Source organism: Pseudorasbora parva, chromosome 23 (genome assembly GCF_024679245.1).
Source record: "Pseudorasbora parva isolate DD20220531a chromosome 23, ASM2467924v1, whole genome shotgun sequence".
Taxonomy (NCBI): domain Eukaryota; kingdom Metazoa; phylum Chordata; class Actinopteri; order Cypriniformes; family Gobionidae; genus Pseudorasbora; species Pseudorasbora parva.
The window spans coordinates 7,763,708-7,787,293 of record NC_090194.1 but is presented as its reverse complement, the minus strand read 5'-3'; the positions used below and the strand labels follow the sequence as shown (position 1 = coordinate 7,787,293).

The window sequence follows — 23,586 nt, the reverse complement described above, 5'->3', positions numbered from 1 at the left end:
ATAATCCATATATGGATATAATGGATGCTATATGGATATAATAATCATATATAATGAATAATGGATGATATGTGGATATAATATGATATATGGATATAATAATCATATATAATGAATCATTCATAATCAAAATAATTAAGACATTGAATAGTTTTTTTTCTTGAGCCTTATTTTCATTTATTTTTTGTGTGTTTTACATATTACATTTATTAATTGTATACTTGTATTGCATTTTTATTTTTTACTTACTTAGATAAATCACAAATCACAAACACCAAGCACCTTCAATATTCAACCACCACAAAATTACAATGAAAAAACAAACCTTTGCATTGTTCCTGTCAATGTGCGGGTCACTCAAAGCTGATTGGAGAGGTGGACATTGTTCTAGTGTAAAGTCATGCCATCTGATCCGTTTAAATGGTGTCCGTCTAGCACACACAGAATCACAGTGCCTCCTGCTGAAGAGCTGTCATTACTTTGGCCGTGTTTTGTGAACTTCTCAGTGCACACTAAGAGGATTATGACTGATTTAATGTGACTTTTTGCAGTACAAACAGTGAAGAAAAGCTACAGGCTTCTCAATGGAGTGTCTTCAGCTCTGTGTCTTTTGCTGAGCGACTCGAGGGTCTTTTACGATTTTTATTAGGGAGTTTTCTGTAAATGCGTTTCTGTTATAAGGTAAGGAGTTTCATTGTCTCATATAATCATATGAAACAAATTAAACTTCTTTTTCAAATTAAAAATAATTTAGTTTTAAAGTAAAGTTACAGTAGTTACTTTACTTTAAGTTATGCTTGTACTGTCACACTTCATTAACACTTGTGTATTTCTTACTGTTCAGTCCTAAAATATAGCACATATGTATTAGTACATAAAATATAGTATAATATTACTATAAACATACACAAATATGATTTCAAAAGAAACTCTAAGGAACACTGTACAACCAATTCAGAAGTATGATCTCATTTGCTGGCTGGAAGAGGATTTATCTCCAATTGTTTAATCCCTGATGCAACTTTGGGCACATGATGAAACCTTTTCACGACCCCATGAAAGGCTGCTGATCTCATACTTCTGAGATATATAAGGTTTACATTCACCCTTGTTTAAACCAACTCTGCTCTTTTCCTAGGAATAAATGATCACCTCAACTAGACGAGTCTCTGCAGATAAACCTGAAGTACAAATCGCTTTCAGCCTCGACGAAAACTCAGGTATGCATCTATTAAGGATGTGAAAGTTATTGTTTTAGATGTGTTTGACAAAGACTCTGAATGAGAGACTAAAATAGAGTTGCATCGCCCTCGCTCTACACGGTCCGTGCAATGCGTGACTTCTACCAAAATGGCAACAAGTAAAACCCACCCAAAGCCTCTTATGTGGGATCAATTCAACTTTTGCCATCCTTTACAAAGAAACAGGTGTCCCTCTATTTTAGTTGATCTCTGGCATCTTAAAAACAAAATATCTACCTAGCCACAAAGTCAACAGTGCTGTCAAAGTGTTTTACAGCTATTCAGGCAAATGCTTTGATGGCAGCTGCTGCCTGGGCATTGCAGCATCAGGTTTCTGTTTTAATACCTCACTGCTGCATGATTCACTCATTTGCTTTTAGAACACTGGCCTAAATTTAAAAGCATTTAATGCTTCACGCTTCGCCGCTACTTTGCCCTGCGGCCTTTTCTTACTTTCCCAAAAGTGGAACACAAATAGAACCCAACACATAAACACACTACATGTTTATAGTCTTTCCCATAATTCTCTACAAACTTGTTTTTAATCATGCATATGTTGTGTAATTAACAGTCACTTGTTAATGAAACCATAAAATGAATAGTACAATAAATTTAGTCACACTGAAGTAAATAAATGAAAATTTACATAAAATGTATTATAACACATTTATTTTCATGACTTCTATAATTAAAAAAAGAAACTTAAACTAAAATAATAAATAATATATTGATATATAAATGATAGGCCTAACTATAGCTGGGGAAAACTGAAGCAAAAATAATACAAATAATAACAATAAAACAAATAATAACAATGTTTAGTAAACTAAACAATAATACAATAATAATACATACACACACACACACACACACACACACACACACACACACACACACACACACACACACACACACACACACACACACACACACACACACACACACACACACATCATGTAATCATCAATGCTTTTACATTGTACTTATATAAAAAAAAAACTGCATGTAATTACATCTGTTATTAAGACAATTTCCTTACATCTAACCCTACCCTTAAACTTATACACCACACCTGTCCCTGACTTTACCCATATCCCACCTCAATATCAGCAAACATGTTTTGTAATACAATATGAACGCAATAAGTACATTGCATTTATTCATTGATGTAAGTACATCTAATATAAAGTGGGACCCAAGAAACTGTCAGGTTCATCCCCACCTGGCCACATTTTCTGCAGGAGTAATGTGCATATCATGTTTCATGTAATACCCTTGCAAATTTGAACGTACATATATATCTTTTAATTGGCTGTCTGGCTGATGCATGACTGTAAACAGGCCTGTTTTTAGCTGGCTGCATCAGAGGATTCTCGGCATGAGTGTGTGAGCCCCGCTTGGACATAGCTGGCATGGCGGGAATCAGCACAGACAAGCTGTCTGTCAGAGTGCTCGTTACAGTCAAGTCACTGCGAAGAACTTGGGAGATAGTTACTTTCAATCTGTCCGTTTAGGATTTAGAGCCCATGGCCGAACAGGTGGTGTTCGAATTTGGCTTTTCGCACTGATCCGGGACCAGTTTCTAGTCTAATTACAACGTGTTTACACTAAGGAAACTGGACCTAGATCAGTGTAAACATGATGTGGTGTCATGTGTACAGTGGTATGATTTAGCTGATTAGATGGATGTAGATGTCACCACTAAGGCCTTGGAGTACAGATCTCAAACATTAGCATTCTCATACCAGACATGGCTTTCTTTTCCTCTCAGAGTTGAAAGATGCAGAGGATCCCCTTCCATCATTCCCCGACCTTGAGCAACGCCTGCAGGTAAAGTTATTAATAATCGATTTCAAATATGACAGCGTGCTGATTGGAATACAATTACAGAGTCTGCTGCATGGAGAATACAGCTAAAACAAGCCTTTGATGGCTGCATATCTAAATTGTCAACTAGCCTACATTACCGATCTGCCTGTCCGCATTGACACATGATAATTGAAATGAGCTAGATGACATCACCGTTTTCTCTAGAGCTGTACAGACGAATCAAATTCTGTTGCATTATTTCCTGTTTAACGCCGTGAAGATGCTTTGAGACAATCGGCATTGTAAAAAGCGCTATAAATAAAGATGACTTGACTATCCGACTCACAACCAAAGGTGTAACTGTATAGCCTATGCTAATAATGGTTTGGGGTCATATGGTGTGACAGCTGTGTAGAAAAAAAATGTAGAAAGTGTATGAAAAAATGTAGAAACTTAATGCACTGTACTAGTATTAGTGCTGAACATCAGAAAGTGTGTGTATGAGTGGTGGGTTTGTGATTGTGAGGAAAAAAGCTAAATCAGAGAGGAACAGCGTCACATCCACTCAGACAACATTAAACAACATTATGGCCATGGAAAAACAAACTTCTGCCTTAAAGGGTTTATTGACTCTTCTTTCTTCGTTGGCTGAGGATGTATTCATTTTCACATATTGTTGTTACACAACTTATTGTTCGTTTTATTTTATGGATAAAACTTACTCATAGAGGGAATATTTCAGCACTGCTTCTATAAGACCACAAGGTGGCATCCGTTAGCTACTTTTAAAGTTCTTATAACTTATTTATATTCTTAAAGGTAAGCATGTCATTTTTAATAGTAAGAATAGTAGCAATAATAATAATTTATTAAATTAAATAAATATAAATGTGCCACTAGAGGAGTATAAATGACACAATTCATGTTTAATACAACATTTTTGGTCTTATTTTGAACAAACTATGCAGGAAAAAAAGCTTGTCTCCACTATAATTCATCAAAATGTGATAACTTGCTTTTCTTTTTCAGGTGATGTCCTCCAACTGGACAAAATGTCCTGGCTGTCTATTTTTTGCCCCACTATAAATATATTGTTTCACTCAAATATGTTACATTACAGAAGTAAAATGGGTTGAGAATGCTGTTTCATGCTGACATGAAGGGTTGGTTTTGTCATTTCCTTATAATCCCATCTGTTTAAAGTAAGCACTATCTATCAAACAATCTATAAATATTTTCTTCATAAAATTGTTTTCATTCAAAATTGGTTTGTCATTTTGTGTTATCATTGATTATCAATGCAGCTCAATGTGACAAGGACTATTTAAGGAAGATTCCCCTTTAAATGGTCCCTTTCTGAAACCACTGGGTTAACATATATGCAAACGCACAGACACACACACAAGGGGAAAAACTGGGAGAAGTTGAAGCGCTTTGTCGTGTAGATAATATTCTGTACGACTGTGGCGTGAGTCATTGCGAAAGAAGAAGTTCCTGACACAAAAGGAATAATAAAAAAATAAAAAAGTCAAGCGTCTCACTAATGTTTCCACATATTGTGTTTCATCAGTTGATTGAAACCAGGCTGTATGACGAGTTTGTGTATATTCCAGGATGTAGCAGACAATCCAAATATAACACAGAGAGAGAGAAAAAAATGAAGTTCCTGAATTTATCCCCAGTCACTCTAGTTGCTATATACATTTGTCAATTCACTCATTAAAAAGAGCCATTGTAGTTTGTACTGAAGTATTAGGAAAAATAAAACAATATCACTAATAATGCAATGTAATAATGTCATCATGTCCCTCACTTTAACAGCCGGTGCTGCCATGTCGGTCTCTAAAGGAGTCAATAGACGTGTACAAAGACCACTGCAAGATGGCCAATGAGTTCAACCAGGTCAAACATGAAATCGCCAGGATGGAAGACAGAAAGTAAGCTTTGAAAATAACTAAAAAAACAAACTTAATATGTGTATTCATGATGCTAATGAGATTCAGAACTGCCAACCACCCTATTAATATGCTATTATGTTTCTAATCAATTAGGATACAGTTTGTAGCTATACATATAAACACACACCTTTGTAAGTATGAATAGACAGATTGATTAAAGCTGCCTTTGTCTGGAGTTTCCTCAATTGTCATGCTTTGTGGCTGTGTAATCATGACAAGAGTTGACATTCTGTATTGTGGTATGCAGGGCTTTTTGTTTTTTTAAATTTCACATTGCAACACCACACTTTGATGAAAATGAAAGTGCTCTGTAAATCCTAACAAGTGGAATATACTTGTTCCACTTTTTTAGATCATGTAGATTAAAAAAAAAGTACATTTAAAATTTCAAACCACACAGTATAAGCTTTGTACAATCACATGGCAGCAAGTTGGGGCAGTTCTAGGATGTCAGTATTAGGGTATGAAATTTAATATATTGTGTAAGTCAATTCCTGAATATTGATTATTATTCAAACTAACTAACTAACTAACTAACTAACAAGAAAGCTAGCTAACTAACTAACTAACTAACTAACTAACTAACTAACATTCATTAAAAATATAGACAAACCTTATATGTATTCGTCTAGACTATCAATATGTTTAATATGACATTTTATAAAATCTTTCCCTTTTTTGCTTTCTGTTTATTAAAATAATATAACAGCACATGAATTTATCAATTTTCCACTTTTATAATTCAAAATTACATGGCTTTACCCTGAGGCTAATAAATGTGTCAAACAGCTTCTGGGTCATTATTTAGTAGAATGAAATAACTCACGTGATGTTTCTCTGTCTTTGTCATTCGCTCTGATAAGCAGTTTAAAAGTGTCAAATTTCATTGGAGATTTAAAAGGGACTGATGCGATCACTAATTTGTGTATAAATTACAGAGTTAATAGCACATTTTTCAGGGGGGCTGAGTGGAAATTTAAAAGGGTTGAAGCCTTCCTAAAGAGAGGGCTTGATGCCTCTGGCAGCAACTCAATTTAGTCATGTAGACATGGTCAAGACGATCTGTTAAAGTTCAAACTGAGCATTAGAATAGTGAAGAAAGATTACTTTGAACGTTGCATGGTCTTTAGTGCCAGATGGCTGGACCAAGTATTTCAGAAACTGAAACTAAGGGGCCAACCCCAACCCCTGAAAAACAACCCACACCATAATCCCCCCTTCACCAAACATTACACTCGGCACAATGCAGTTTGGCAAGTGCCACACTCCTGTCAATCGCCAAACCCAGACTCGTCCATCAGATTGCCAGACAGAGAAGCGTGATTTGTTACTCCAGAGAACACGTCTCCACTGCTCTAGTGTCTGGTGGCATCCGACACTTTGCATTGCACTTGGTGATGTAAGGCTTGGGTGCAGCTGCTCGGCCATGGAAAACCATTCCATGAAGCTCTCTACGCACTGTTCTTGAGATAATCTGAAGGCCACACAAAGTTTGGAGGTCTGTAGCTGTTGACTCGGCAGAAAGTTGTCGACTTCTGCGCGCTGTGCTCCTCAGCACGAGCTGACCCGCCCTGTGATTTAACGTGGCATTTTTGCTGTTGTTCCCACTTGCTTCCACTTTGTTATAATACCACTAACAGTTGACCATGGAAAATTTAGTAGTGAGGATATTTCATGAATTAGCTCATTGCACAGGTGGCAACCTGTCACTGTTTCATGCTTGAATTCACTGAGCTCCTGAGAGCGACCCATTCTTTCACAAATGTTTGTAGAAGCGTCAGTATGCCTAGATGCTTGATTTTGATTATGTACACCCATGGCCATGGACGGGATTGGAACAACTGAATTCATTTTTTGGAGGGGTGTCCCAATACTTTTGGCAATATAGTGTGTGTGTGTGTGTGGGTGGGTGGGTGGGTGAGTGAGTGAGTGAGTGAGTGAGTGAGTGAGTGAGTGAGTGAGTGTGTGTGTGTGTGTGTGTGTGTGTGTGTATTGTATAAAATTGACCATGATAAAAATGTGTATTGTTTATAGAGGGAAACACAAAGTTTACTGACATCTAAATGCCACTAAAAATTTCCAGTGTTTGTTCTCTTTCTCATTTACTTTTTTTTCCTCAAAGAGGAAAAAAGCATTAACTTTTTCAGAGTTCAGATAAAATGCCAAACTCAGCTATACAGATATATTGTGTAAATCAATTATGTACAGTTTATGCAGATTTATTACTCCCTAGATGTTCCCTAGTGATATACAGTATATGTCTGATTCATCCTTGTGTGGTTAGAGACACTTTTAACCCTTTGCTGAACAGAAACATGCCTGTCACCAACCCTGCTCAAACGATTAACTTGGTCCAAAGGGCATATTCAGAATAGATCACCCGCTGACTCCGTGTCAGTGCTAGCTAGTGAAACAATACAAAGTACAGACAAGTCATCTAGACTTCTGCAGTTCTGTCTGTAATAAGAATGATGTGTTTTTCCCGATTTAGATTATTTTATCAACCCAGCAACCAAAAGCGATGCCATTAACAAGTTCACTTCCTATAAAATAGTTTCGGGCACGGAACAACCACCTGTCGTCATCTGTGCGACACCCAAGCCACATAATGTGTTATTTTGTCACATCTTTCATGTCATCATTACAGTCATTAATAAAAGTTATGTATAATATGTTTTTATATATGTGTGTCATTTACAGGAAAGAGCTAATGGCAGAGCTGCTAGAGGATGAAAAGGCTTCGATGGAGTTTGCGCGACTGGAGGAGGAATACAGGATACTTACAGAAGAGAACCGGAATCTGATAACAGTCCACAGCGAACGAGCGCAGCAGCTCGAGACGCTCCGAGTGGTCAGTCACAAGAGGCAGGGCTCCTCATGACCTTTGACACCAATGGGGCTTAAAATGTACTAAAGCGGAAAACTGATCTTGAATCAGAGACAATGTATATATCATATTTTAAGCTAATATGGTTTCTTTTCAGAGCAGATGGTCTTGTGGCCCAAACTTGAGGTGAAGGGTCACCTCACTCGTATATATCTGAATATAGGCTACTACTATTTTGTGTGATTTAAGGGAGTGTTTGTTGATTCACTCGCCTATATTGTACAGTTGAAATTGCATCAGTGTTTTATCTTGTAAAATGCTCTGCTGAGAAAGAGTAAATGTTACTTTCAGTAAAAGTTTTTACTGTTTACTGTCTGTCAGTTGCATAAAAAAGGATTTAAGGAATTACATTTCTGTTATGCTATTTGGGTTCAAGCAGGGTGAAGATAAACGTATGACTACACACCATTGTTTAGTCACTCAGCAATAGGGAACTTGGGTTTCGAAATGTGATCTGCTCATTTTAGGATTGTGAAACCTTTCAAAAAATATCAATGGCTGACACTTCCCATCCCACACACAGCTGAAATACCAGCGGTGTATGTCCGCAAACCAGTTTAGCAGCGTGAAACATTTGCTTCCTCCAGGTTCAGTGGAATTTTAGTCAGTCTAGATTTTGGTCAGGCATAGTGCAGGTTTAATTTTCTTCGTCAGACTGATGAAAGACATTCAGTGTCATAAATGAAATGGCATATGTATTGTTATTTTTCTAGTATGCTGACATTTGTGTTTATACACCACATGTTCATATATAATTAGGAGGACTAATTATACCAAATAGGACTAACCATGACATTTCAGCTGCAGGAAATAGTTAAATAGGCTACATGTTTTTTAGTAGTATAACTCACTACTTTTTTTTTTTTTCAATTACCCTGAATTCACCATATATAATGACACTAAAACATAAAACACGAAATTTTGTAATTCATTACTATTTACTTTTATTTGTATTTCTATAGGCCTATATATTTTTTTTTTACATACAGTAGGCTACTACTCACACATGTGTTGTGCTTGTGTCAATAGCAAATGAGCAACAGTGGTGAAAATAAAGCAGGATAGCCTAATATTAGATTTAATGTGGTTGTAGACCAAATTAAATATTAACATTAAATATTACATAAGTAGCATGTTCCATTTAAGAGCCGTTTATTTGCTGTTTAAGATACCGTTTTCAATTTTTTTTTTTTTTTTTTTTTTACAAAGATTGTTTGTTTATAAAGTTTCCCAACTCGAGACTGAGGCGGTTAAATTATGTAGGTGTAGGCTATGTCGGTCCGTGGCGTGGGTGGTGAAAAAAACCAAGGTCTGGCGAAAATTAAGGAAGTCAATGAGTGACAGGACAGAGAGCCAATGAAAGTGAGGCTGTGTTTGAGAAGGCGGGACAAAAACAATTTTGGGCAGAGGTCACATGACACCAGAGTGAAACACAAGCGCCTCCTTGTTTTCATAGTTACAAGTGATCGCTAAAGCAAACAGAGTTAGTAGTATGTAGTGTCAAACCCAACTTTTACTCTCACTCTCCGGTGATATGACAGGTGAGTATATACGAAGGCTAGTGGTTTTATTAGTATGTCGAGAGAGACCAGAAATACATTGAAATTTAACTTCATAGATAAAGTTTCAAATGTCTTATTTAAATGTTAATGCTTATGAATGAGTTTAGTTCAGCTCTTGTTCTGTTTCTCGCCATACTGTGTAAGTTGTTTAATGATCACGATCGTGGAAGCGATATCTTCTATAGGCTACAGATGTCATTTTTTACGTCGGACGTAAGCTGTCTCAAAACAAAATGAGCTCCCTACCTAGGCAGCATTTTTAGGCATCATATCCGCGCTTCGATGGTTTAATTCGAACACTCCTGAGAGACATTAATGCTGTCTGTATAGGCAGGTCAATGGGTTTTTTTGCACAACCGTAATGTAAAGTTAAAGGGGTTAATTACATAAAAGGCGCGTCTGTTGTTTTTACTCGACACGTATTAGTAAAATGAGTTAAAAAGTTAACGTTTAACAACATAAATACTTCAGCGGAACTGTATGAGGCAACTGTTCCCTAAATTCTTTATAAAGTCGGGGAGTTTAGTGAAAAGAGACAGACGGGGAAAATGCTTGCTCATCCTTTATCAGCAAAACCCTATGAGTCAGCAGAGAGCGCGCACACTCTTGCGCCACCCACAGACACACGCACACACACACACACACACACACACTCATGACTCGACTAGGTCAAAATATGATTAGTACACCGTTGAGATAAGGAGTTCCAGTGCAAGGACACGTACGTATTAAGTGTTTCAAAAAGTATTTCTTATGAAAGAGCTGAGAGCGAGTGTGAGCTATTTTTCTTACTTTTTTTCCTCATACATTTTTACAAGTACACCATGAGCTCTGTTGTTCTGTAGGCTACACTGTGATTCAGCCAGTTAATCAGTAGGCCTATATATTATTTCTCCTTCAGGAAAAACATACGAAGCCAAATTTGGCTGTTCCAGAAGTAAACCCCTTTCGTTATATTTTTTTAACTTATAACGTTAACTTATAGATTACTTGGACCTACGGTGATCTACGAGGTTGTTAACCAATGACATATGCTTATGTTGAAACCGACACTTATTTTGAAATAATTGTGTTTAACTTTGGATTCTAGTTGGAAAACTACATTACCATGATTCTGCACAAAAAAAAACTTTTTAGTGCCCACCAACTCTCTATATTCTCAAACTACTTAATATTTGTGTATAAATGCATATTTTGCAATAAGTATACAATATACTAATTGTACATATAAATCACGTTTAGACTAACAGTTTTATATTTATCTATTATTTTTATTTTATTGCCATTCATAATGCTTAAAAGGGTTTACCTTTGTATTTTTCTTGTCTTTAATTAAAGTTTTTTTTTAATTTTGTGATTCAAATTATAGCTGTTTTGGATAATGGCTTATAACACTTTAAATGCACAAAATGTCATACAACATTTTTTTTAATGAATTGCATGCCATTTCGCAACACAAGCCCTCTAGCTCTAATATGGATCTATCTTACTGTAGTGTGCATCAAGTGACTCATAGCAGCTGCGAAGCGAACGCGCAGAGTAGCATTGTTTTCAACACACTCAAATGTATCTAATATGCTAAAACATCGCTGCATTACCCTGCATACGCTTGACGGAAGAAGCGGAAGCGGTTGTTTGCGGCATAATAGCTTTACTGCTCTGTGTGACGCTAGTCTCTCATTAGCATTCGTTCCAGCGGCCTCATTCAGACACCACAGCAGTCGGTCCCGCTCAGCTTCATAGTACAATAATTTCATCAATGAACTTGATTTCTGCCCGAGTCCCGTCCCGATTCTTTTCCACCGGCAGTGAGGTGAAGACGACAACTACCAAGATTCTGTGCTCAATCTGGGTGTCATCAAGCTACACCTTTGTTTTGATCGGCGACCTCTAGCAGCGAAAAACTACATAATGTGCTTTTAAATACTTCTCAAACCAAAGTCGCTAAAAAGTAGTCTGACAAGATCCACATCAAGATGTTTGGTCTGGAAAACTCACCATTGACAGGACTCAATCTGAGGGGCGGGAGAAACGGTTGTCTTTCAAACTCCCTCTGCACGCGATAGGATAGAGCTACCAGTGCTACAACCAACCAGAGCAATGAAGGTGAAGCAGAGCTCGTTGATAGATTAAACATTTGCCGTATCCGGTCTGCAAAACTCAGAACACATCTTCCCTTCTTAAGAATGACTTCAGTGCCGTTCTTTTCTCAGAGAAAAGCTTAATTCCAAGTCTTCCAGAGTCGCGGTCAAAGCTGATTCGAAAGTCCGCCGTTCGCCAGTTTCTGTGTTTACTAGATGCACGCAAGTGCAACTCTGGTGTCATTATGTTAAATCTCTAATAGTGAATATCAATTTATGCTCTGCGCTAAAATATTTAATTGGTTAAAAAACTGCATTCAACATCCGGAAAATTATTTTGAAAAATCTTTATCCAGTAATAGGAAATTAAAATGCATTTGTCAAACTGGTTAGGAACTGTGATGTCTGCTTTATATGCCCAATGAATGAGCTCCACAGACAGATCATCTCTGTCTATTTGTCATGTTTTAAATCACTTTAGTATACATTTGACAATTTCCTTGAATTGAACACATGCAAATCTATTCTTTATGTTTTTACCATACAGATTAACTCAGGATGTCATTGGAAAGCTCAAAGTCGTTCAAGTTCACCTTCCAGTCATCTGTGCACAGTTCCTACGTTCTGCAATGTCTGAATGAGCAGAGGAAGAAAGATCTTCTGTGTGATGTGACTGTTGTGGCAGAGACCCAGAGTTTCCGGGCCCACCGGTCAGTTCTGGCGTCCTGCAGTGATTACTTCAGCACTCGTGTGTCCACTCATACACCTGAAGGACTTGTCATCAACCTTCCTGATGAGGTAACAACATAAATAAAGGTCTGAGTCGATTAAGGAGGAAGTTCGTGAGATATCTTTGGCCCAGATGCAAAGAAAAGTCAGATTTTCATGGATTTGATTTCAAATCTATACTGTTCTTTTTATAGGTTACATCAGAGGGGTTTGAACCCTTGCTGGATTTTGCCTACACCTCAAAACTCATCTTTACCAAAGAGAACGTGCTGGAAATCCGGAACTGTGCTTCTGTTCTTGGATTCAAGAACTTGGACAAAGCCTGCTTTGACTTCCTTCTCCCCAAGTTCTTTGACAGCAGCAGAAGCATATCAAAAGTCCAGAAGAAGTGCTGTAAAACCAAATGCTGCAAATCACGGGGGGCTGAATTGAACTCGATTAACAAGGATGATGACACTGATGAAGATAAATTACTTCAACCCTCGCAGCTTCAGCCTAAAGCCAAAAATCCATCTTGCCCTCCGTCGGTGGCCATTGAGGATGTCGCAAAAAGTTGTTACAGTGGGAAAGACACAGATTACTCCCTCCTGTGCCCGAAGTACAGGAAGTTTCAAATAGCTTGCGGGAAGGAGCGATCCTGTCTGGATGTCCTCGACTCAACACCCATGTCCCTTGACAAGACAGATGACGACTGTCCTTTAAACTGCCTTCCTTGCTCAAGCAATGAAGACTGCAAGGAAATATTTTCGTGCAATACAAAACCTTCCATCGAGGATGAAGATTCTCTACTGCCTGAATGTTGTTCTTTGAATCCTGGCCAGCCATCATTTCCAACCTGTAATGAGTCGGCACATTCCATTTGTGACTCGGGAGACTTGGCTAAACAGGGAATGTCACCTCGCTCAGGAATAGATGATGCTGAGAGCGCATACATGGAGCTCAGAGATGACCAAAGCATTGAACAGAGGAGCACAGAGGAAATAGAGGTGGCCAAGCAGCTTACGTTCTGGCCGGTTTCTTGTCAGGCGTCTTCCTCTGGGCTGAGCTTGGCGACGAATCAATCAAACTGTCTGAAAAGCTGGTATCTTGATCCCAGAACATTAGAGTGCCCATTTATGCAGAACTTTGGCGCAGTTGGTGCTCAACTACACGATGGAGAGGGGGGATCCACGTCACAGAGCAGCCCGTACTTACCCTCCAACCAGTCAGGGGAGGACTCTGATAGTTTTGACACAGAGGGGGACAGTGAGTCTTACAGCAGCGAACGAGTGTGTGAGGTGAGCGGTTGTATTTATTAGTGGTTCTTCACTTATCACTTTGTGTTATAATTGTTAGGCTACACATTTCTTTAGTGTGGGTTGCTGTTTTTCTATGTGTTAATGTTTATTGGATTTTGCACTATTGCTCTGCACCAGTCCACCAGATAATGACTAGTCAGACTTGCAGTGAGGTCAAAAGTCCACAGATGTCCTGAATGGAAGCATTAACCCATTAATCTTTTATACTCTGAACATTGAGCAAATCTGACATTATACAGTGCCCTCCACTAACATCGCACCCCTGGTAAATATGTGAAAATAAATCTGTGTTGTTTATCCTTTTGAAGTTTCATTAAAAATCACAAAATTCAAACCTTTCATTGAAGTAAAATAATCGAAAATGTAGGGTGGGGATCTCATTATGAAAAAAATGTTTTTCTCTTGTTCACATTGTCACCCAATTATTGCAGTGTCCTTTCCCCAAGATAACAGGTCTGAGTTTTCTTCTATAATGCCTGACAAGTTTAGAGAATCGGAGATCATTCCTTCATACAGAATCTCTCGAGATCCTTCAGATTCCCAGATCTATGTTGGTGCTTCTTCTCTTCAGTTCACTCCACTCATTCTCTATAGGGCTCAGGTCAGGGAACTGGGACGGCCATGGCAGAAGCTTCATTTTGTGACACATTTGTGTGTTGATTTTGATGTTTGTTTTGGATCATTGTCCTGATGGACGATCCAAACACGGCCCATTATAAGATTTCTAGTAGAAGCGTCAGGTTTTGATGTTTTTTTTTAATCTGTTGGTATTTGCTGGAATCCATGATATCCATGATACTGAACAAGAAGTCCTGCAAAAAATAGGCATTTTTAATAGGCATACACAGCATTAAAGATCCAGCAAAGATTTAAATGTGGACATTGGGTACTTTTTATCCCTGTTTGCACCAAACCCATCTGGTGGGTTTTCATCAGACCACAGAACCAGTTTGAAGTTCCAGTCGTGTCTGAGAACTGAATATGCTGGAGTTTGTTTTTGGATGAGCAAAGAGGATTTTCCTTGAATCCCTCTCAAACAACTTGTGGTGATATGTGTTCTATTTGATATTTATTGAGGCTTTCTGACCCAAAGACTTGACAAATCTGCAATTCTCCAGCTGTGATCCTCTGAGAGTCTTTGTCCACTGAAGCTCTCCTCCTCACCGTGCATTAGGCTGATATAGACGCATGTCCTCTTCCAGGCAGATTCATAACATCTTTAGTTGATTGGAACTTAATAATTATTGCCCTGATGGTGGAAATGGAGATTTTCAATGCTTTAGCTTTTTTCTTTTCTTTACAGCCACTTTCTATTTTGTGAAGCTCAACAATCTTTTGCTGCACATCAGAAATATATTATTTAGTTTTACTCATTGTGATTAATGATTAAGGGAATTTGCGTTTCCTCATATTTATATTCCTGCAGAAGAGGAAGTCATGGCTAGACAATTTCACGCTCCTAATCACCCTGATGTGACAAATATGATTGGGAATATACTTACTTTTTTTTTGTAAGAATCTCTAGGGGTGCTAATAATTGTGGACAACATGCATTGAAGAAAAACAAGTGAATACTTCAATGAAAGGTTAGAATTTTGTGATTTTTATGAAAGATAACCAATGCAGATTTAATTTCACAGCCATATTTGCTCATATTTAACAAGGGTACCAATATTAGTGGAGGGCACTTTAGTGTTTAAAATATAAACAGACCTGCTGCCATGACTAAGCAGAAAGAAGCTGACATTTGTTTAGATGATAATAGACATGTTGACTACAGTAGTGAAGCATTTTTGTTCTTTCACGGCAGATGGCGCTGCCGCTCTCTGTGGAACAGATCGTGTCTCTGAGCAGGAACGACTTCCAGCAGATGCTGAAGCAGCAGTGCTTGACACGGGAGCAGCTTGATGTTGTGCATGATATCCGCAGACGGAGCAAAAACCGTATTGCAGCCCGTCGCTGCCGCAAGCGGAAACTTGACTGCATACACAACCTGGAGTGTGAAATCGAGAAACTGGTGAGTACTTGAAAGATGCTTTTAGTCTGAGGTAATCCCTAAAGGCTCAAAGGTCACAACTGTTCACAAGCCTTCCACCATTTCAAATACCTCATTTAGGATCAACGTTTTGATCTACAGCTGTTTCAGTGAATTTGTAAAAATTTGATCACATTTCACCCCAAAATTAAAGAAGAAATTTTGAGATTTTATTGATATTGTTATTACAATAAGCAGGTACAGTGCATCCGAAAACAGACAGGGAGTGTCTGTGAATAATGGCGAATAGCCATTTTCAGATCTCTCCAGAGATTTTCAATCGGGTTCAAGTGTGGGCTCTGGCTGGACCACTCAAGTACATTCACAGAGTTGTCCTGTAGCCATTATTTTGTTATCTTGGCGGTGTGCTAAGGGTCGTTGTCCTGCTGGAAAATTAACCTTCGCCCCAGTCTGAGGTCCAGAGAGCTCTGGAGCACATTTTTATCAAGGATATCTCTGTACATTGGTGCATTCATCTTTCTCTCAATCCTGACTAAGACTCCTAGTTCCTGCCATTGAAAAACATCCCCACAGCATGATGCTGCCACCACTATCATTGTAGGGATGGTATTGGCCAGGTGATGAGCGGTGCCTGGTGTCCTCCAGACATGACGCTTGCTCTTCAGGACCAGAGAATTTTGCTTCTCATGGTCTGAGAGTCCTTCAGGTACCTTTTGGCAAACTCCAAGTGGGCTGTCATGTGCCTTTTACTGTGGAGTGGTCATACAGGCCTGATTGGTGGAGTGCTGCAGAGAAGGTTGTTCTTCTGGAAGTTTCTCCTCTCTCCATAGAGAAACGCTGGAGCTCTGATGGTCACTGTTCGATGAACACCAATGTGTTCTTGGTCACCTCCCAGACTGAGGGACTTCTCCCCCAATTGCTCAGTTTGGCTGGGCGGCCAGCTCTAGGAAGTGTCCTGGTGGTTCCTAACTTTTTCCATTTACGGATGATGGAGGCCACTGTGCTCATTGGGACCTTCAATGCTGCAAATGTTGTCAACAATAGGGTATTGTTTGTAGAACTTTGCGGAAAATAAATTTTGTGGAAACAACAAAATGTGGAAAGTGTTGTGTGTTACTTTTCAGATGCAATATACATTTATCAATATATATATCAATATCAATAAATCCAATTTCCAATTTCATACATTTGAACTCCCTGAATGTTGCTTTCTGAGTGAAGAAATCTTACCTGTATCATTTATATATGACAAATATGCATTAAAGGGTTAGTTCACTCAAAAATGAAAGATGTCATTAATGACTCACCCTAATGTCGTTCCACACCCATAAGACCTCCGTTCATCTTCAGAACACAGTTTAAGATATTTTATTTTTAGTCCGAGAACGACATTAGGGTCAGTAATAATATTTAATTTTTGGGTGAACTAACCCTTTAAGTTTACAAGTTTGCTCATGTAAAAAATGTATATGCAGTTTAAATGCTTAAATACTTTTTTTGTTCTCTGCAGAGGAGCGAGCGAGAGAAGCTGGCAGCGGAAAGGACAAAGCTGAATCAGATGAAGTTGAAGGCCTGGCAGAGTTACTCAGGCCTGTATGAGAGGGTCTGTGCCGAAGCCGCCCTCAAACCTGAGCAGCTACAGGTGCTGGCCAAATATTCCTCTCCGGTCTGCCCACTGTCTGCTTTCCTGTGCCCCTCCCCAGACTCTCAAAACCCCGAGACACACGGGCCCCAGGCTTCAGACCTTTCCACGCACAACTGTTGCTCAGGAGCCCAACCCCCGGTTCATTCCTCAATGGAAAACGCCATTGCACAATCAAACTCACAGAACATTTTACCTCTTGGGGTTGTAGAAGCCCAGTCACATACCTGTCCACCTGACGCCTCTGCTTTTGAGAAAAGGGAGTGTAGATCAATGGTGAAACTCAGAACAGATCTTCTCAGCAGCAAGCATGAAACAAATAAATAGCTAAATTAGATGTGTTGGTTGAAGGAAGGACCAAAGAAAATCGCTGAAGGATTTTTTACATCTTAAAATGACTCCCTGAAGATGCATTTAACAAACTTGACATCACTACTGTCCTTGTCTGATTGTAGGTCATAAGTCGTCTTGTATGTGTGTGTGTGTGTGAGTGTATATATATATATATATATATATATATATATATATATATATATATATATATATATATATATATATATATATATAATTTGTTTTTTTACTCAAACCCTTAAGCATTATCATTCAGTTTGTATTGTTAGTGTTCAGTGAAGTATTACTTTACCTAAAATGATCATAAAGTTGTCACACATGTCCCTGACCATCCTCATAGAATCAAGCAGCCAGGATCATTTTTGGACTCACAACACAACAAACCTCATCAAGGCTCAATAAAACCTTTTCTTGTTCTCAGGGGACATTGTGCTATTGGACTATAATGTACTGTAGTCTGTTTTTGCTGAAACTGTGCCGCTCATTTAAAGTCTTGAAGCTTTAGAAACGAGACAAGTGAATCTGGGATCAAACTCTCAGGTGTTCAAAACTGCATACTGTAATTTCACTAATTCTGATTTTATATAATTGAAATCAAACGGTCATTTATAAGCAAAAAAAAAAAAAAAAAAAAAAAAAAAAAACTAAACAAAAACGGTTGCACTGTATATGTTGCCTTAAATAAAATGCCTGATTATTTTTCTTTGTAAATTTAATGTGATTATATTTTGATTATTGTGCTTTAACATCTTGCTTGGGACCAAATTATTATCTTTTAAGATACTGAAAGGTTAATAAATTATGAAAATGTGTATATTTGAAATAGATTGTTTTCCTTCTAATTAGTTTATTTTTCTATCTTTTTTCTTCTTAATTGAACACATAGCAGGACAAGGATTTCCCAAAATGAAAAAATGAAAATAAAAATAACAACATAAATAATCCAATCCATTGTTGTTAGTGAACTAAAACTATTATAACAAATATTCAAAATATTTGTATTACTTGAAATATAGCTGAAATTAATATATATATATATATATATATATATATATATATATATATATATATATATAAGATTAAACAATGTAAAATAAATAAAAATAAGAAATGTTGAAAATACTGAATTAAAATTCAAATACTAAAATTACTAATAAAAACATTTAAGTAAAATATAAATATTTCTAAAAAAAACAAGAACAGCACAAAGTAACTATTTTAAAATAATTTTAACTCAAAATTAACTAATTAAAAATATTAATAAATACTATAATAGTTTCTTAAATACTATAATAGTTTCTAAGTACTAAAAATAACACTTTTTAAATCCTACAATTGTAAATAATTAAATAAATAAAATAAAAAACTAACAAAAAACATTTAGTCAACCATGCAGTCATGTCAATATTTAGACCTTTTCATTATTTGCTTTTATATATTTCTACCCACAGATGGCAGCATTCACCCAGACAAAGTTTCATATTTGCATCCGTTCATGCTTGATAAACTATCATAATTACAGCACCAGTAGACGCGTTTGTAATATGTAAACACGCTCTAGTCTAAACAAGGACAGCTTGAAGATAAATTTGTGAAATAATTTCATATAACAATCTGTGTTCTCGCAGAACTGAGAATGGGCGCGGGATAATGACAGGCTGTGAGGCATTTTTCATCATTTCAATCACTTTGATGGATATTCACATTGACTGTCAGCCACAGAACAGTATGTTCATGAGTGTGTGTTCTGTTCCCTTGGGTTAATCAGGCATAATCATCAGTTTCTGCACCCAGACAGCTATCGGATATAATTGATCTTCATAAGACAATGGACCATCATAAAAAAAATGTGGTATCTCAAAAAAAAAAAGTGCAATAAACAGCATATTAATAACTGCAGTATAGTAAGAAAAGCTTAATAATTGGTTAAAACATGATATCCTAATAATCAAAGAAGAAAAACTGACTGAAATATGTGCTCTGATACCGGATGTGTGATTTGGAAATGTATTCAACACAAAAACACAAATCCCTCTGAGGCCATAAAACACATGGATTTAAATCTTCTCTTTCTTAAAGGGACAGTAAAAAAATAAAAATAGGCTACATAAAAATAACCCAAACAGACTTTGTTTATGCTGTGGAACACAAAAGAAGATGAATGTCAAGGCTGTTTTTAGGGAAAGTCGATAGGGAACAGTCAATGTATGGAAAGAAATCTCCCTTTGTAACCTTCGGAAGAAGAAGTAGCCTGATGCAGGTGAGGCGTGATACACCGTGATGGGCAAAATGTCATGCTGTTGGTCTGTTTCAAAAAACCAACAGACGCTTTGCAGCAGGGTTGTGTCCATGAAGCTTATGATACGACATCAAAGAAAGAAGAGGTCTACAGAGAAGGACACAGACGCATCCTTCTTTGAAACAAATCGATTTGGTGGATGATCGCTGGATGTGGCTTTCCTTTACATCCAGGTGCCAAGGTTTTATTTTAGCGTGCCACGGGGAGTCTCTCGCTGAGAGGAGTTTCAGGTAAGATCAGCGGTGAAAAGAAGTACGTCACATGCACGTAAATCTGTGACCTCATTCATTCAAGCTTACAATATAGAAGACAAAAAAACGGCTTGGTTTTGATTAAGAGTTATGAGGTTAGCAGATTAGGGACATGGAAAACGGTATTACGGCAGTCTAAACTGAATCCCAGAATTAATCAAAATACTAAAAAGGAAAAAAAAACCTTAAGCTGGCAGTAAACATCATCACATTCAGCAGCATGGTAATATTATGCCATCTGTGTGGATTGGAATAAAAGCTCTTAATCAGTGATGCACTATACACAAGTGCAGATACACAATGATATTCACTCGGTATATTAGTCACTTATACTTTGTTGTGTTTTTAAAACACTTAATTTCCATGTTTTTGGGCAGAACAGTTTTTTTGCGGTTGTGGTTATAGGAACCTGATTTTGATCTTCTGAAACACCTTGTTCAAGACTGAGGAAATAGGGAATGCTGAATATCTAAAAAGGTTATAACAGCACCCCATAAACGACTTCTGACCTCACAGGCTGGGCGTCTTTATAAGGTCTGTTTCTGCAAAATTTAATCAAAAGTAATAAGCTAAATCTAAAACTTAATATTAAAATGACCACCTTCCTAATATTGAGTTGGTCCCACTTTTGCTGCAAAAACACTGACCCGTCGAGGCATGGACTCCACTAGACCCCTGAAGGTGTGTTGTGGTGTCTGGCACCAAGATGTTAGCAGCAGATCCTTTAAGTCCTGTAAGTTGCGATGTGGAGCCTACAGGGATCGGACTTGTTTGTTCAGCACATCCCACAGATGCTCGGTTGGATTGAGATCTGGGGAAGTTGGAGACCAATCAACACCTCAAACTCATGCTTCTCAAACCATTCCTGAACCATTTTTGCTTTGTGGCAGGGCGCATTATCCTGCTGAAAAGAAGCCACAGCCACCAGGGAATACCATTTCTATTAAAGGGTGTAGGCCTACATGGTCTGCAACAATGCTTAGGTAGGTGGTACGTGTAACAGTAACATCCACATGGATGGCAGGACCCAAGGTTTCCCAGCAGAACATTGCCCAAAGCATGCTTGTGCCGGCTTGCCTTCTTTCCATAGTGCATCCTAGTGCTATGTAAAAGAAAACGTGATTCATCAGACCAGCCCTATGGTCCAGTTCTGATGTGCCTCATGTGCCCACTGCGGAGCTTTGGGCAGTGGGCACTTACGTGATGTCTCAGAAACTTTGTCACATATCCTAAAGTAACCACTAAAAGTGTAAGGATTGATGTCGGGGGTAAAATAAACGATTAATGACATCTTGTCTTATTTTCTGACCCTGTTTTTACAATCGACCACCCCTACTCGAATCGCAAATATTAAACATGGTGAATGTTGAACCTCGAGGACAAAAGCGCGTAGTCTAACGTTACTCACTGGAGATTATGACATGAAACAAAACAAAATAGAAAGCGATCTGACGGAAGACTCACCTGTCTCCATAACTTGACCTAAACTTGTTTTTCTTTTTTCCCCTCACAAATTTTCTGTAAAAAGCAGTCCCTAAACTATAAACTGCATTTCTTCTTGCCGGTCGTCCGCCATGTTTGACGTGTGAGAGATTTTGTGAGATTTCCCGTCGTGTCCACAGGCGGCTCTGATTGTTTGTGAATGACACTGTCATATGGTGTGTTTTCCTGATCACATCGACATCACGCAATCCACACGCAAAGGAACACATTGTGTCAGTAGTATTTTATACATATTAATGAATTAAATATATTTCCACATTATTGTGTAGGCTATAGTGTTCAGGCCAATTATTGGATTGCATTTAGTTAAAATGGAACTGCATTATTGGAACTGTAATTTTCCAATTCTTTATTCCGATCGAGATTTAGAACGCATAATATGATAACAAAGACAAAACATAAAACATTTGGTGAATAGCCTTCAAAAGCAAATAGGTCACATTTCCGATTCAATTCACCTGATGATTAGGCCTACAAGAAAGACATTAAAGGGGTTAGTTCACCCAAAAATGAAATTGACGTCATTAATGATGACTCACATAATGTCTACACCCGTAAGACCCCCCCTCATCTTCGGAACACAGTTTAAGATATATGTTATATTTAGTCCGACAGCAAATTTTATGCACACTATAGCCTACTGTCCATGTCCAGAAAGGGATAAAAAACATTAAAGTAGTCCATATGTGACATCAGTTAGTTAATTAGAATCTCTTGAAGCATCGAAAATACATTTTGGTCCAAAAATAACAAAAACTACTACTTTATTCAGCATTGTCTTCTCTTCTGTGTTTGTTTTCAATCCTCAAATAAATATTCAAACAGTCATCAGCGTATTGATTCGGGACCATTTGAATCTTTATTTGAGGATTGAAAACAAACACAGAAGAGAAGACAATGCTGAATAAAGTTGTAGTTTTTGTTATTTTTGGACCAAAATGTATTTTCGATGCTTCAAGAGATTCTAACTAACTAACTGATGTCACATATGGACTACTTTGATGATGTTTTTATTCCCTTTCTGGACATGGACAGTATAGTGTGCATACACTTGCATACTCTCTCAGACTAAATATAAAATATCTTAAACTGTGTTCCGAAGATGAACGGAGGTCTTACGGGTGTGGAACGACATTAGGGTGAGTCATTAATGACATCAATTTCATTTTTGGGTGAACTAACCCTTAACTTTTTTTTATCTAACTGCCCCTCAACTACACAGCATGAATCTATGGTTAATGTTCCATAATACAAAGATATAACGATTAACACTACTGTATAATCAACTACAAGCTTCCCTCTCACACAAAAGGTGATTTTTATGTGGCATAAGAGGACAGTCATTAGCTCTAATGGAGGACTTGGACTTTTGCACGTCATCTCCCATGGCTTAATGCGCGTTTGAGGGTTCTCCTGAGAGCGTTAGAGAAACTGCACCTGCAGCCCTCATTCAAAGCCTTTTTCACACCCACAGACAGGAAGGCTTTATCACAGCCAAATGGTTTAGGGTGTGTGTGGCGTCCTGAGTTCTGGGTAACAGGGACATTATATTATAAAAGCTTGAATGGACATCTCATGCAGAGTTAAAACCCAACAGCATACTGCATGCATCTGGCGTAATGTCAGACAGCAGGTGCATACCTTTAACATTGGTTCTTCAATGAAAATGAATGTCTGAATCATCTGTCATTGAGGTACCCAGCTGAAAATACCATTCTAGATTACTTTTTTTATGTTGGTCTCAGTTGGTTTATGCTGGTAATTAGTAGTAGAAGTCATTTTATAACGTTTTAAGAATTTATAGTCCGGATAAATTCAACATAAAATTGAGGTTATATGGTCTTGTATATGATTCATCACTGCATGTTATTGAAAATGCTTTCATAATCATAATACATAAAAATGTAAGTTACTCTCTGAAACAACTTTTCTTTTCATCTGACATCTTCATGCAGTTATTTGTTAACCAATGTATAACG

At 37.7% G+C, this 23,586-nt stretch overlaps 2 protein-coding genes across 3 annotated transcripts; both read left to right on the top strand.

The window, feature by feature from the left end:
- Positions 1-441: 441 nt before the first annotated feature.
- On the top strand, positions 442-8,180 carry map3k7cl (map3k7 C-terminal like). The gene is made up of 5 exons (XM_067433355.1): positions 442-681; positions 1,139-1,220; positions 3,013-3,071; positions 4,872-4,987; positions 7,709-8,180. Exons 2-5 carry the CDS (start codon positions 1,145-1,147, stop codon positions 7,887-7,889), a joined length of 432 nt encoding a protein of 143 aa, XP_067289456.1. The 5' UTR covers positions 442-681; positions 1,139-1,144; the 3' UTR covers positions 7,890-8,180.
- A 1,152-nt stretch (positions 8,181-9,332) lies between these two features.
- Positions 9,333-17,691, top strand: bach1b (BTB and CNC homology 1, basic leucine zipper transcription factor 1 b). 2 transcript variants are annotated; one of them, XM_067433562.1, is made up of 5 exons: positions 9,333-9,436; positions 12,086-12,336; positions 12,462-13,544; positions 15,376-15,582; positions 17,072-17,691. In XM_067433562.1, exons 2-5 carry the CDS (start codon positions 12,097-12,099, stop codon positions 17,528-17,530), a joined length of 1,989 nt encoding a protein of 662 aa, XP_067289663.1. In that variant the 5' UTR covers positions 9,333-9,436; positions 12,086-12,096; the 3' UTR covers positions 17,531-17,691. The 2 variants fall into 2 exon arrangements, with proteins under 2 accessions (XP_067289663.1, XP_067289664.1); XM_067433563.1 differs by lacking the exon at positions 9,333-9,436 and adding an exon at positions 9,688-10,178.
- Positions 17,692-23,586: the final 5,895 nt, after the last annotated feature.

Coding starts and splice junctions, on each gene's coding strand:
- bach1b (XM_067433562.1), top strand. CDS start 12,097: ATGTCATTGGAAAGCTCAAAGTCGTTCAAGTTCACCTTCCAGTCATCT. Junction 13,545..15,375: donor GCAGCGAACGAGTGTGTGAG/GTGAGCGGTTGT, acceptor CTTTCACGGCAG/ATGGCGCTGCCGCTCTCTGT. Junction 15,583..17,071: donor AGTGTGAAATCGAGAAACTG/GTGAGTACTTGA, acceptor TGTTCTCTGCAG/AGGAGCGAGCGAGAGAAGCT.
- map3k7cl (XM_067433355.1), top strand. CDS start 1,145: ATGATCACCTCAACTAGACGAGTCTCTGCAGATAAACCTGAAGTACAA. Junction 1,221..3,012: donor CAGCCTCGACGAAAACTCAG/GTATGCATCTAT, acceptor TTTTCCTCTCAG/AGTTGAAAGATGCAGAGGAT. Junction 3,072..4,871: donor ACCTTGAGCAACGCCTGCAG/GTAAAGTTATTA, acceptor TCACTTTAACAG/CCGGTGCTGCCATGTCGGTC.